The sequence below is a fragment of the Mirounga angustirostris genome, unplaced genomic scaffold, assembly GCF_029215605.1.
Source record: "Mirounga angustirostris isolate CCGP_5_RB_7025 unplaced genomic scaffold, mMirAng1.0.hap1 SCAF_8, whole genome shotgun sequence".
In the NCBI taxonomy this organism is placed as follows: domain Eukaryota; kingdom Metazoa; phylum Chordata; class Mammalia; order Carnivora; family Phocidae; genus Mirounga; species Mirounga angustirostris.
In genome coordinates this window covers 304,189-318,023 of record NW_026991716.1, presented here as the reverse complement: position 1 = coordinate 318,023, position 13,835 = coordinate 304,189, and the positions used below count along the sequence as shown (strand labels likewise).

General features: G+C 48.5%; 2 protein-coding genes across 6 annotated transcripts in view; one reads left to right on the top strand and one right to left on the bottom strand.

Moving 5' to 3' along the window:
- Window positions 1–91: 91 nt before the first annotated feature.
- POLR1H (RNA polymerase I subunit H) lies at window positions 92–5,144 on the bottom strand. The gene is made up of 4 exons (XM_045866199.3): window positions 4,717–5,144; window positions 4,506–4,606; window positions 4,233–4,342; window positions 92–925 (listed from the first exon to the last, which is right to left on the bottom strand). Exons 1-4 carry the CDS (start codon window positions 5,063–5,065, stop codon window positions 901–903), a joined length of 585 nt encoding a protein of 194 aa, XP_045722155.3. The 5' UTR covers window positions 5,066–5,144; the 3' UTR covers window positions 92–900.
- ZFP57 (ZFP57 zinc finger protein) overlaps window positions 5,113–13,835 on the top strand; it is a 21,998-nt gene continuing 13,275 nt past the window's right edge. The window contains exons 1-3 of one of the 5 annotated variants that reach the window (XR_010413456.1): window positions 5,113–5,253; window positions 7,896–9,328; window positions 13,418–13,585. The gene's annotated coding sequence lies outside the window, so the exon portion shown is untranslated. Of the gene's footprint in view, window positions 5,268–5,306; window positions 6,069–7,895; window positions 9,329–13,417; window positions 13,586–13,835 lie in introns of those variants that run through there. The other 4 variants (XM_064597046.1, XM_064597047.1, XM_064597048.1 and 1 more) reach the window with 4 other exon arrangements.

Below are 13,835 nucleotides of genomic sequence, written 5' to 3'. Positions count from 1 at the left end.
TGGCCGAGGTGGGGTGGGGGGGACCAGACGGTGAGTTTGAGAGCTCTGAACCTGTAAAGGGCTAGGAACGCAAAAACACAAACTCCCAGAGTAAATCTGAATGTTTATTGTGCCCGGACTACAAAGTGTTTCCCAAAGTTTTTGGTCAAACTGATAAAAAGCAAGATACAACTCAGCATGTATATAGTAAAACCCATTAAAAAAAAAGAAAGTCTCTCTCTGAAGTGGGATTCCTTGTAATTTTTACGTCTTTCCACCTTTCTACGTATGAATCTATTACAATGAGTATATATTACATTTATTTCAACACCAATAAAAAAACCAATTTTCAAAAAGTCCAACTTAGTAAGCACATACTGGTGTCCCTTAGTATCAGATTTTTTGTTGTGCAAGCTCACATGTTAAAGAGATCTGGTTAAATTACTTGTTCATCTCCCACTATCCAGATTCCTACATTTTGTTTCCCTAAACTCAGAAACCAAATCGATTTAGTGATGGAATACTTTTAATTACTTTTTCTATTAGTCTCATTCCTGGCTCCATTTTTTTGTCCTTTTTTCCCCCCCTTTTCCTTCTCATATATAATTTATATATATTTTTGTAGCTGATATACTTATTGAAAGAACAAATATATCTCCAAATTCATTTAAGTTCCTTTTGGAACAACACAGATTATAAATAACATACATATGTCTGGCTCATATAGAAAAATATAACTTTGATAAGGAAACTCAACTAGAGTAGGTGTACTCTAGGGACAATGTTAATCCCCACATGATTAATTTCCTTCTATGGGAGCAAAACATTTCAACTAGGATGGACAAAGGATCTAAGAACCCAATATCCCTCACCGTCCAAAGAAGACAAGGGGGAGAATTGTTGAGTTGCCCAGAAAAAAAATCAAGAGTCTTCCTTCTCCTGGAACCTAAGGAGAAAGAAAGGACTCATTATATTTAAGCACAGAGGTTCTAGCAGTATTAGATAAGACATTCATTTGAAAAATCAAGGAGGAAGTTTTATGACATTGTGGAAGACTAGCTCCCCTAAACAATCCTTCAAATTCAAGAGAACTAAAACTGCTGGACTAAAAATATATCTAATGAACCACAATGAGATACCACCTCACACTGGTCAGAATGGCTAGAATTAACAAGTCAGGAAACGACAGATGTTGGCGAGGATGCAGAGAAAGAAGAACCCTCCTACACTGTTGGTGGGAATGCAAGCTGGTACAGTCACTCTGGAAAACAGTATGGAGGTTCCTCAAAAACTGGGAAATACAGCTACCCTATGACCTACCAATTCCACTACTGGGTATTTACCCCAAAGATAAAAATGTAGTGAAAAGAAGGGGCACCTGCACCCCAATGTTCATAGCAGCAATGTCCACAACAGCCAAACTGTGGAAGGAGCCAAGATGCCCTTCAACAGACAAATGGATAAAGAAAATGTGGTCCATATATACAATGGAGTATTACTCAGCCATCAGAAAGGATGAAATCTTGCCATTTGCAACGAGGTGGATGGAGTTAGAGGGTATTATGCTAAGTGAAATAAATCAATCAGAGAAAGACAAATATATGATTTCACTCATGTGGAATATAAGAAACAAAACAGATGAACATAGAGGAAGAGAAGGAAAAATAAAATAAGATGAAAACAGAGAGGGAGACAAACCATAAGAGACTCTTTTTTTAAGATTTTTATTTATTCAAGAGAGAGGGGGAGAGCGAGCACAAGCGGTGGGGGAGGGACAGAGGGAGAAGAAGACTCCCTGCTGAGCAGGAAGCCCAATGCAGGACTCAATCCCAGGACCCTGAGATCATGACTTGAGCCGAACGCAGACACTTAACCGACTGAGCCACCCCGGCACTCCACCATAAGAGACTCTCAATTATAGGAGACAAACTGAGGGTTGCTGGAGGGCAGGGTGTGGGGGGATGGGGTAACTGGGTGATGGGCATTAAGAAGGGCACATGATGTGATGAGCACTGTGTGTTATATGCAACTGATGAGTCACTGACCTCTACCTCTGAAACTAATAATATACTATATGTTAATTAATTTAAGTAAAAAGTAAAAATATACAGAAGTGTTCTAAAAATACATCTAATGAATTATAAAGTATATGCAAAAGCTATCTAGGGACACAAAGAGCCACTTGCCATTAAAGAAAAAAAAGGAAAAAAGAAAAGGGATAAACTGGACCTTATAAAAATTAAAAACTTCTGTTCATTAAAAAAAAAAAGTTAGGGGCGCCTGGGTGGCTCACTCTGTTGAGCGTCTGCCTTTGGCTCAGGTCAGGATCCTGAGGTCCTGGGATCAAGCCCCGCATTGGGCTCCCTGCTCAGCGTGGAGCCTGCTTCTCCCTCTGCCCCTCCACCCCCCCCACTTGTGCTTGCTCTCTCTCAGTAAATAAAATCTTAAAAAAAAAAAGTTAAAATTAATACATCAGACTGGGGGGAAAAACGTTAGACTCTCAAAGGTAACTACAAATATTTTTAATCTGCCAATAGGATGGCAAGAAAGTAAAGGCAGTCTTTACATTGGGTAAAACGATGTACAGCCAGTAATCTAGACAGCTAAGCCAGAACTGAAGCCCTTGCTACCACGGGTCCCTTGTTGTTTGGACAGCCGCATACAGGAACCAGAGACATACCCAGAATGTCTGACAGGAGATATTCTGCATAAATCTGAGATTCCCAAAGGGCTACCCATCTGCGTAAAAGTGAACAAGAAAAAAATAATTCAACCCTGCAGAAGTGGAATTTGATGGTCTCACTAGGTAGAGGGAGAAAAATGATCTCCCCTGAGAATTTCTAGGGCTAAGCTGACTCTTACATGGATTTGCAGCCCAAATTCATAATACCTATGTGGTCCAAAAAACCTGAAGCCAAGAATTTATTTGAAGTGATTCCAGGGGTACCTGGGTGGCTTGGCGAAGCATCTGCCTTTGGCTCAGGTCATGATCTCAGGGTCCTGGGATCGAGTCCCATCCCCGCTTCTCCCTCTCCCCTGCTTGTTCTCTCTCGCTCTCTCAAATAAATAAAATCATAAAATAAAATAAAACAAAACATAAAGTGATTCCAGGTTGGTGAGTGTCTCAAGGCACCTGAATGGGAAACAGAAACACTGAGAATATAGAATATAGAATATAGAATTCACCCCAGGACTCAAAAGAATTCCCATAGTTCAAATTCTAAAAAAATGTGCGTTTATAGTCAAAAACCAAAAAACAAATCGAAAAAGCACCACGAGAAGCACCTGCCTGGCTCAGTGGGAAGAGCATGCAACTCTTGATCTCGGGATCATGAGTTCAAGCCCCACATTCAATGTAGAGATTACATACATACATACATTAACTAAACAAATAACTACTAAATAAGTAAATAAGTAAACAGAAAAAAAGCACCATGAGTCAGTCAGCAGAAACAACAAACAGCAGCATCAGACCCACAACTATGGGTGTCAGAATTACCAGCACAGAATATAAATACTCATATTTAACATACTTAAATGTAATACATATTTTAAGAATAAAAGGAGGAGGGCGCCTGGGTGGCTCAGTCCGTTAAGCATCCGACTCTTTATCTCAGCTCAGGTCTTGTTCTCAGGGTCCTGAGTTTGAGCCCCACATTGGGCTCCATGTGAAGCTTACTTAAAAAAAAATAATAATAAAAGGACGAGAATTTATTTTTTTTAAGATTTTATTTATTTGACAGAGAACGAGCGGGGAGAGGGACAGAGGCAGAGGGAGAAGCAGACGCCCCACTGAGCAGGGAGCCTGATATGGGGCTCGATCCCAGGACCCCTAATCATGACCTGAGCCGAAGGCAGACGCTTAACCAACTGAGCCACCCAGGTGCCCCCAAGCCACTCGGAGCTCCCCGGTTCTTGAAGTGATGCGTGATTGATTCTCACAAAAGGAAGACTACCTGGAACCAGTGGGAGATTCCAACACAACATGCTGACCACTAAGCAGTACTTGCCTTCTGTATGTTTTCACTGCCTTTTAAATGTCTTAAAAGGCTTAGCTCACTAGCTATAAAAAGATTAAGAAAGCTGTTAATTTTCAAAAATAAAAAGACCACAAACCTCCCTGTTAACTGAACTGTAGAGAGGGATGGGACCCAAGGAAACAGCTGTTTCTTCAGTACAAGGAGGAAATCAGTGGAGATGTTCCGTGAACCAGCCGGCTGAGAAAGGGCAGGGGGACAGGGAAGGGGGCGCACCTGCAGTTGGTACAGGTGTAGAAGACCGTCTGCCCCTCGTCGGCTGAGCGCATCTGTCTGGTGTGGTAGGCCATTCCCTCGTGACCGCATCGAGAGCAGCGCCTGTCAACCTGGCCAGCAAAGGGGGGGGGATCAGGGAGGCCCCACCCTACCCCTGGCTGCTCATGGGAAGCACATGTCACACTCCTCTGCTTCCGTCCGGACCTCAGCAATCCCCCCTGCATGTCCTCACTGCCCTCCCGATGGGGCCAGTCCTGGAGCTCATTAACTCACCACGGGTCCCTGGAACTCGGGCCCTTCCTCCAGCGACACAGGCACGGCTGTCCCCAGTTTGTTGAACACGATGCAGGTGTTCACGACCTTCCCCTCGAAGTCTGCGCGGGCGGGAAGCACGGCAGTGAGCTCCCGCCCGCACCGCTCTCCCCGCGGGTTCTGCCCCGGGGCCTCCGGATCAGAGCCCCCCGCCGAGCCCCAGGCCGCTCACCTCGCACGGGGACGCGGAAGCCGCAGCGAACACAGGTGACCGCGTCCTGCGCCCCGGGCAGCGGCAGGATGGAGCCGCAATCCGGACAGAAGTCCAAGTCCGACTGGAATCTGGAGCCGGGGCGCGCGCGGTCCATGACGCACGGGGTGCGGAGCGACGTGACCGAGCGGCCGCAGGCCGAGCCCGCCTCCCGGCACCCGCGCTGCTCCGCGTCGGGGCCCGCAAACCGCGTGCGGTCCTCCAGAGCCGGCGAGAGCGCCGGCCCTGCGCGGGGCGGGCTAGAGCGTCCGCAGCGCCGGCTCGTCATTGGCCGTGACGTCACAACCCGTCGCCCCGCGCTGCGGAGCATCGGAAAGGGAGGGAGGGCAGCGCCTCTGGGGCGGCGGCGGCTCGGCGAGCGGCCGCTTCCGCGAGCCGGGCTGGGAGGACGGTAATGAACGCCGCGCCCCCTGCGGGAGGAGTCCCGCCCTAGGGCGTTCCTGTCCCCGCACCCAGTCACGGGGGGCGTGGCCCCGGAAATCGTGCGGACCTTCCCGAGTACGGAGTTCCTGGTATTCGCGAGCTCCAGCTCTCGCTGTCCCGGGGCGGGTTCCGTCTGCGGCGGCGCGCCGGGCGGGTCGGGGCAGGGCGCCGCCGCCTCGGGCGCCCGCCGAGTCCCAGTCCCGGCGCTCCGGGGGCCGCGCCGGGCGGGTCGGGGCAGGGCGCCGCCGCCTCGGGCGGGGGAGTAGGTGCGGGCGAAGGTGGGGGAACCGGGCCTGGAGGGCTACACGTGCGAGGAGGCGCGGGAGGTTGCAGGGGACGGAAGGGGAGGCCGGGGCTCCGACGCCCCGCAGGCGGGGGAGGCTAGCCTCGGTCGAGGGGGCGGGCAGCCGGGGGTGGGTGGGTGCCCCGTGACCCAGCGGACTTGGCTTGCGCTCGCTGACCCACCTCCGCCTGGCCCCCCGGCCCCGCGCAGCCCACAGTGAATTCGCACCGTCGTTCATTACGTGGACACTTGACGTTTCCCTAACACAACATTTATAAAACGTGAGGGCGAGTATCTCTAGAGAATCATGCGCTTTTCGTTCATCTGTAACCCACAGCCTGGAGAGAAACCGGTTGTCCTGAAGGGACAGCTGCTGCATGAGTTCCTCCTTCCGTCCTGCGCGCCCCCCCCCCCCCCCGGCCAGTCAGGGAGCTGTGCCAAGGAAGCTCCCCACCTGGGAAGGTTCTGGAACGGTCGCTGCCCCCTCCTCTGAAAGAGCAGCTGTGCTCTCCTGGAGAGAGCCTCCGCTCTGCCTTTTCTGCAGTGATGGAAAGACGACAGTGACGGCGTTCAAACTCCGAGCAAGCTGCTGAGAATGACAAACCCCGTAATTTCACTTTACCGGATGTCTTTGCATCTGTCTTAGAAAGGGAGGTCTGTCGTTGAGCCCGCAACGTAGGCAGTTTTTACTCTGTGTGTCTCCTTTGAAAACGGAAATTGGAATTAGCTTTCCCCCCTAACTTTCCCGTTTCAGTTGGACAGGCATTCCCTGAGGATCCCCCATGCACTGAATACTGTCCTCATGTGCCTTGCTATGAGGCATGGCCCTTTCTCAACACAACCTCACAGTTTGTTCAACTAGTGTTTATGCAAAGTTGAAAACTGTTCTGTGACCCTAAGGAGTCCAAATGATGAGAATCAATGAAAGTACACAGGTAGGACCCAGTGTGAGAGCCCAGGACAGCCGTATAAGACAAACATGTCTGTACCTCAAGGAAGACTGGCATATGTCTCAGCAAAAAGGTAGAGTTCCAGGGAGTGTACCAGAGAAAGATGCTCAAATATGTGATAAGGTAATCAACAAATCGTTAACTTTGAGAACTTGGGATCACATACTCTAATGTTAAGCACTCTGCTAGGTTCTACGTACTGAGAAATAAAAGTAAGATGGTTGTGTTTTTTAAATATCAAAATAGGTATACATAGGCAAATAGGAATGTGCCCAAGAAGTCCGTGAGATCCAATATTCGGTATCAGATTCATTCTAATAATATATTTGTAGATGTAAATGATAAGTTACCACCCTTTTAGAGTCTAAATTTCAGCATGAAAATGTTAAAAATGATAGAGGAATATAGGTATCACAGTGTAAACCCTCATTGATTTTCCAATGAGTTAAAAAGTGAAGTGTTCAGAAGAAGGCAAAAGTCAGTTACACAGAGTCTGGGGCTTGACCTGTGGAGGACAGACAGGTGCCATTTCCTGAGAACTTACTGCATGTCAAGCACTGTGCCAGGCTCTTTAATCTAATGCACGTTTGTTCTTTATAACCCTGAGAAGCAGGCTGTGTCTTCTATGTCCACTTTATAGATGACGAAGCTGACCGAGATTGTTACTTGTCCAGAGTCACACACCTCAGAAGCCGTGCAATTAGGATTCAGACATAGCCCTGTCAGGCTTCAAAGCCCATGCTCTTTGCCACAAACAGTACAAAAGGCCAGAGATGAAATGCCAGGCATCCCCAGTGGGTTCAACACGACCTCACAGTAAACTCAGCTTAGACCAGGGATGACACATAAAAAGTTGGCAGTCTTCACTTGTGTTGCCATCAGCCTGACCCATTAAAAAAGGGTAACCACAAATTCCCACCCCAAGGGTTGAATAGGGAGCGGTCTTATAATGGATTTAGGGTGAAGGATGAGTAGCAGTATAAGGCAGGAAAGCAGAGGGGTGGGCGATCACATAGAACAGAATTTCAGAACAGAAGGTTGGAAGGCAGAGATGCTGTATGTGCTGATAGAGGCGGAGAGGGCCCGGACCAAGAAGCTGCAGAGAGAGGAACTGGGACCACTGGAGTCTGGAAGCCCCTCGAAGACAGAGGAGGCTGGGAGAGTGAGCAGTCCGACAGAGCCGTGCTTGCCCAGCGCTGCACCAAGGAGCCTACATCTTCCCTCTCCCAGGCCCAGATTCCAGATTCAGAATGGTTCCCATTGAGTCCACGGGAGATGTGCGCACTGTTGCTATGAAAGGGTTAGATGCTGGTGTTAAGTTCCCTGGTGGAAGTAGTCCTGCCTCGCCGCAGCAGGATCTATCTTTCTGAGGGGCATGCCCTTGGCCTTGACCAAAACAGTTGGTTTCTCTGGTTCAGTATGTGAGCAGATAGGTTCTGACACCTCCCACATCCTAATCTACCTCTGCTTTTTTTATCTTCCAGTTTGGCCTGGGCTAAAACGTCTACAGACCCTAGGATTGCTGTAGGTCAGCAGTCCCCACTGGAGAAGAAAATCTTGGTAAATAATCTTCACGTGGCACAGTTTGGAACTACTAGGAGAAGGAGCCTTAGGTTTAAAATCCTGCACAGGTGACCCCTCCCCGGAGTGTGTCTACACTGGCAAATGTGTTTGGCTATATCCATACTTGCAAAACAGAGTATTATGTTCAAAATGCCCAATACTATATTTTTTAAAACTAGTTATTGATTTTGGTGGTGGGTAATTCAATTCTGAGAGTTTCACCTAGGAGTGATGGGAGTAAAAATCATGATTGTTAAACACCAAAGTAAACAAGAGACCGAATATCTTCTCAGTGTCAGTGATGAGGGGAAGCTCCTGTTTAAATGTGTTTAAAAAGACAGTCACGTTATAAAATGATCTACATCACTTTGCCGGAATCTAGGTGGCGTGCATACAGCAGCTGCAAGACCGCTGATAACTCAAAAATATTAGGAGGAGTGTGAAACACTGTGTAGGGAGCAAGCTCTTTCTCTTGACTATTGGCTTGCCAAAGCAGAGTCTTATTATAATAAAATAATGGACATGATGAAAGAACAAGAGACAGGCCATGAAATGAAGAAGAGATTGGAGGGGAAAACGACCCACAGGCTAGAGAGACAAAAGCAGAATTACTTCGTTCTGGAGAGAGGTGAAACACATAGAAAGGCACATTCAGAGAGCAGGTCAGCTCAGAGAGTTGAAGACCAAAATGTGTAGACAATTACCACGGCCCCCTAGTGAAACAACATTCCCAAAAATTGTGCCAGGAGAGCACGGCGTCCTGAGCGCACAGACAAGAAGGCAGGTAAGCAAGAGGGAGCAGATGCAAATTAAAGGTCACCAGGATCGCATGCTTCGGGGGAGAGAACTGGAGCAAAGGCTCAAGGAGAGAGTCTTGAGAAAAAGCCAGAGCCAGCCGTCAACACGGGACAGGCGTGGGAGAGCAAAGAGCGAGATAAAAGAGCTTGAAAGCGTTACTGTGTATCCCCTTTACCAGCCACGCAGTAGAAGCTGGATTAAAGTGAATATCCTTATGGAAAAGAATAGAGAAGAAGTGAATACTATTATAAAACCACATCAAAGAATGTTCTTAACCATGCCACCCTTTCTGAGAAGACAAATAGGAAAAATAAAAGACTAGTAAAGTTTCAGTGCTTTTGTAATAAAATCCCTTGTCGTAAGCGAACTCTTGTTTTTCGTACTCTTCCTCGTCTGTGCCCAGAGTTCCGTGAATATTGTGTCCTTATCAGGTGCAGAAGGATCAGCTGGTTCTGGGCTTGCACCTGGCGCAGCGGTCTTAGGCACCTGGTGTTTGCGCACATGGCGAATCCTCTGATGTCGGTGTCGCCAGCTGGGCGGTGGCTGGACAACGATGGTGAGTAAGGAATTGTGATCCAGCGCTCCTTTTGTCCCTGCTCCCAGCCTTCCAGCTGTCTTGAGGTTGCTGAGGCTCAGTATGTGGTCTTTCAGTTCACTACCGGCCAGGCCCTACACGTCTGGCTCGCACCCTGCACTTTCATTTGTGCGAGGAACTTTAAGAGCCTCCTGTGTGCCAGGTATCGGGAGTGAGTGACAGGTCCCGCCCTTGACTAGGCCACGAGTAATGGTGCAGACCCCTCCGCACGCAGAGCGTGGTTGGGGCTGGGGTGGAGGCCCTCACCAGTGCGGTGCCCAGGAGGGACACCGAGCCCAGCCCAGCTGAGCAAGGAGGGCAGCCGCGGGATCCACAGCCCACGTGAGCAACATCTTCCCGACTCACCCTCTCTCAACCCTCACGGATAACTCAGAAGACAAATTGAGGCATTGAGCGAGAATTTTAATCAAGCAGCATGAAATTTACGGATTACATTTCATTTTCAGTTCAGTTCTTTATTTCCAGATAGCGAAACATTGGGAAGGTAGGGGGTGAGCAGAGAATCAGAGAAGTAGAGGCTGGACACCCTAAGGAGCACCCTCTGCAAGTCGCGTGGTCCTGACGCCCACCCCCTGGACCGGCAGTTCCCTCGTGACCCCAATACCACGTCAGCAGTGTGCAGCGGAACGTTCCTAGTGATGGGGCTCTTCTGTGTCTGCCACCTGCCCGCTCTGCCTCCCCAGCTCCCCGATTTGCCTCCCGCAGACTGTGGTCTCTGGCCTCCCATCTCCATGTCCCAGTGGCAGAGCCTCTGCCCTGCATGGTCGTATCACCCGAGTGCAAGGGGCAGGAGATGTAGAAATCCAAATCAGCAGGGCGAGGATAAGCCCTTTGAGTTGAATGGGACATACATAACTGTAGGGGCCCCTGCTGACTCCGTCACTGGAGCCTGCGACCCTTCATCTCAGGGTCCTGAGTTCGAGCCCCACACTGGGTGTAGAGATGACTTAACTGTAAGGGATTGCTTTTTTTTTTTTTTTTTTGGTTTTTGTGTGAGTAAAGCGATAGAAGTTTATTAAGTGAGATACAGAAAAAGCTCTCAAGAGGGTCCCAAGAGGGTTGCCCTTCTAAGTGATTGTTTACCATGAGAATTTTCCGTGCTGGACACATTGGTGAGATCAGCTGCCCCCTTTCTCCTCCAAAGCTAGCAGAAAAACCTGGTGATTGCAAGGCAGTTTCCCACCTCATATGGCCAAGAACAAAAGTCTGGTAAGAGGGCTCAGTTTGGCCAAACCCGATTCCGTCACCTCTGCCTCACCAACAGTTCACCTTCATGTCCTGGACTCTGTGTGAGCAGCACCATAATTACCCTAAGCACCCTTAAATCCTGAGTCACACTTGACGCTTTTCTTTTGTCTTGTATTCTTTTTTTTTTTAAGATTTTATTTATGCATTTGAAAGAGAGATCGCACAAGCAGGGGGAGAGATGTAAGCAACATCTTCACCCACCCAGCAGGCAGAGGGAGAGGCAGACTCCCCACTCCCAGGACCGTGGGCCCCGGACCACGACCTGAGCCAAAGGCAGCTTGTGAGCCTGCAGGCTGTACGCTTTTCATAGCACTGTGGTTGTGCACCCACAAGCCTGTTCTTAGGGTCTGTTCAGGGGTCTGTTGAAAGAAGGAAGGACATTGGTTAACTGCTGGCCTGGCCCCAAAGTACAAAAACAGCTGATCGGGTGCCACCGTACCTTCTTACATCCTGTCACGCACACAGTCAGCCTTTCTTTGTTCTTGTACTTCGGTCGAGGTCCTGACATATCTTTGTTCGCTTAATTTGTTTTTAATACCCTTCAATAAAATTCATGATTTTATGTATCCCCTTTCTAGAACTTTCTCTGGTCCCTTCCAGACAGGGTCACCCCCATGCCTTCTCAAGGTCCCTGGCAGCATCATAAATTAAAGTTTCATTCAAGTCTGAATAAAAGAGTTCCCAGAGGAAGAGGACAGGGAGTGAAAGTCCACAGAGACACTAGGCAAGGCGTCTGTGACACTTCTCTGCGGAACGAGAGTCCAGTTTGTCAGCCCTGAGCACTCTGTGGCTTAGCCCCAGTAGAGTTTAGAATTGTGGGGTTTGTTCTGGGCTTGAACTCTGCCACATATCAGCTGGCTGATGTGAGGAAGGTAAGTTAGGGTCTGGAATGAGATAATAAAACTTTCCTCACCCGGTTATTCCAGTGGGATAAATGAGGTGCTTTGTAGCATAAAAGGCCATAATATCATGAAATGTCCTTCTCCTGGTTTTCTTCCCCTACTTTCACAGTGTAAGTTCCTACCCAAACAGAAGTATGGACACCCCACAGTTCAGGTTTAAAATTGAGAAGAAAGATATGAATGAAAAGAGGTCAATTTGTAGACAAGGAAAAACAGCAGAGAGTAGAAAATTTAGATGGATAATAAAGCAAGTTTTTCCAAGTGTTTATAAGCTTGTTTGAAATACGTGGGCACAGGATATCATGGTAGGTGGAATCTGGGGTGGGCTAACATGGTACAGACCATGGCAAGTCATTACTCAGGAGGCCTAGACATTCAAGGCCCATTATTGATTCATTCCATACCTACTGAATCTTGTTAGTCGCAGCCTCTGCTGGACAGGGATAGAAGGATGGACAAGGCAGGGTCCTCTGCATTGTATGAGCTTACAATCTGGCGCTATAGATTGAGATAGATAATCCCATGACAGAAGTAATAAAGCTAGACAAACCATGCAAGACTCTGAACTCTGGGAAACAAACTGAGGGCTGCTGGGTGGGCGGATGGGGAGCCGGGTGATGGGCATGAAGGAGGGCACGTGATGTGATGAGCACTGGGTGTTATATGCAACTGATGGTGTACTATATGTTAGCTAACTGAATTTAAATTAAAAAGAAGAAGTAATAAAGCCAACGGAAGCAGCCTAAGTGCTTCAGAAGCAGTGGAGAAGGACACCCGGCCCTTTGCAACAGAGCTAGAGAGCCTCTTGGAAAAGCTTCAGAGAAGAGGTGGACACTTGTGCTGAAGGACAGAGATTTAATAACAGATGAGAAAGAAGGGACAGTCGGCCCGGAAGTGGCAGGTGCGCAGGGCCTGCGAGGACTGGATGAAGGAGAAGGGCCAGGCCAGCGCTGGAAGCCGCGAAGAGTTCTTGGCTCCGGCAGCTGGGAGGCGCAGACAAACAAGAATGGGCAAAAGGGATGGGAATTACTGAATTAGGAAAACAGCACTGAGAAGCCCCCGTTCAGCGTCTGGGAGGGTACCATTGCCATAAACCCTTCATTGAAACAGGATTGGAAACCGAGCTAAAAAGTGGAGTTTTTAGAAGGCGAAATGGGTCAGGAAATGCCAGAGTAGAGCCCGTGGTAGCAAAGGCATGAGACTATAGCTCTCATCCTGCCAAAACCGGTCAAAGAAGTCACCAGAATACAGGCTGGCGCCCAGAGAAATCCGTAGGGCTGTATCTGGAAAGGTCTCCGACGGCGACCAGCTCTACCCGATGGAGCGTGCTGCTGAGAGCCGCGCAGCCCCTTCCGCACGCGCCCCGCGCTGCTGGCCTTGGGGGTGATCCCTTACAGATGGATGTTCCTTTGATCTTGAGCTTATGCGATAGAATGCGGGCCTCCCTCCCTGCTCGCTAACGGGAGAGCATTCCTGTGGAACCGAACCTCAGCAGAAATGACATAAAGCGAAGAGTAAGCCCTGCTTTCCAAATGCGCCTGGTACCCCACTTTGTTTCTACATCAGCTTACATTACTACCTGTTTTCTCTAACAGCAAAACATCCCAAGAGGGTTTTCACTCCTACGAGAGAAGCCACTGCCAAGCGGGCTACTGCAAACTCAGAAAGTGGGGACACCTGCGTTTTGTTTGGGGTGTGAGGCGGGCTGGTGGATTTAAGTCTTGAGGCAGCCTTGGATAGCTGCACTTACTTACTGGTTTCTGAGTTTATAAGCAATCGCCAAGAGAGAGCAGTTGTGAATGTTGGCATCCCTAAATATTTGGGTAAGTTTAGCGCAAGCAGCAAACTTGGTGGTTGTGTGCAAGGGTGGCTGGTGCTCCGTTTGATCATGTTTTTACAGTGATAAGTTCTGTCCGAAATGAAAGATGCCTCACAAACCATCACATGGATTGATAAGGTGCATCTCAAGAAGATAAGAAAAACAGGAAACTTGTTATTGGAGGAGCACCCCCAGCTGATAGGTTTCCTCGAAGTTTTTCCCTGTGAATGTAGCAGAAATTCCCAGGAGGTAAGGTACAAGGGGAAAATATGAAGGAGTATGGCTTACTTTCTGTGGGTAGCAGGAGCCCAGGTCATCTGTTTAGAGATAGCGGAAAAATAAGTCTTGAGTAGTGGGTTCCAAATGGACCAGGGATTCTGGAATTTCTTATTATAGACTCAAGTCAAGAGTCTGCCCTTTAGGAATAATGTTGGTCACGGGAATGAAAGCACGGGGAATCTAGTCAAGGGTATCGTAATAGTAGTATGGGGATACAGGG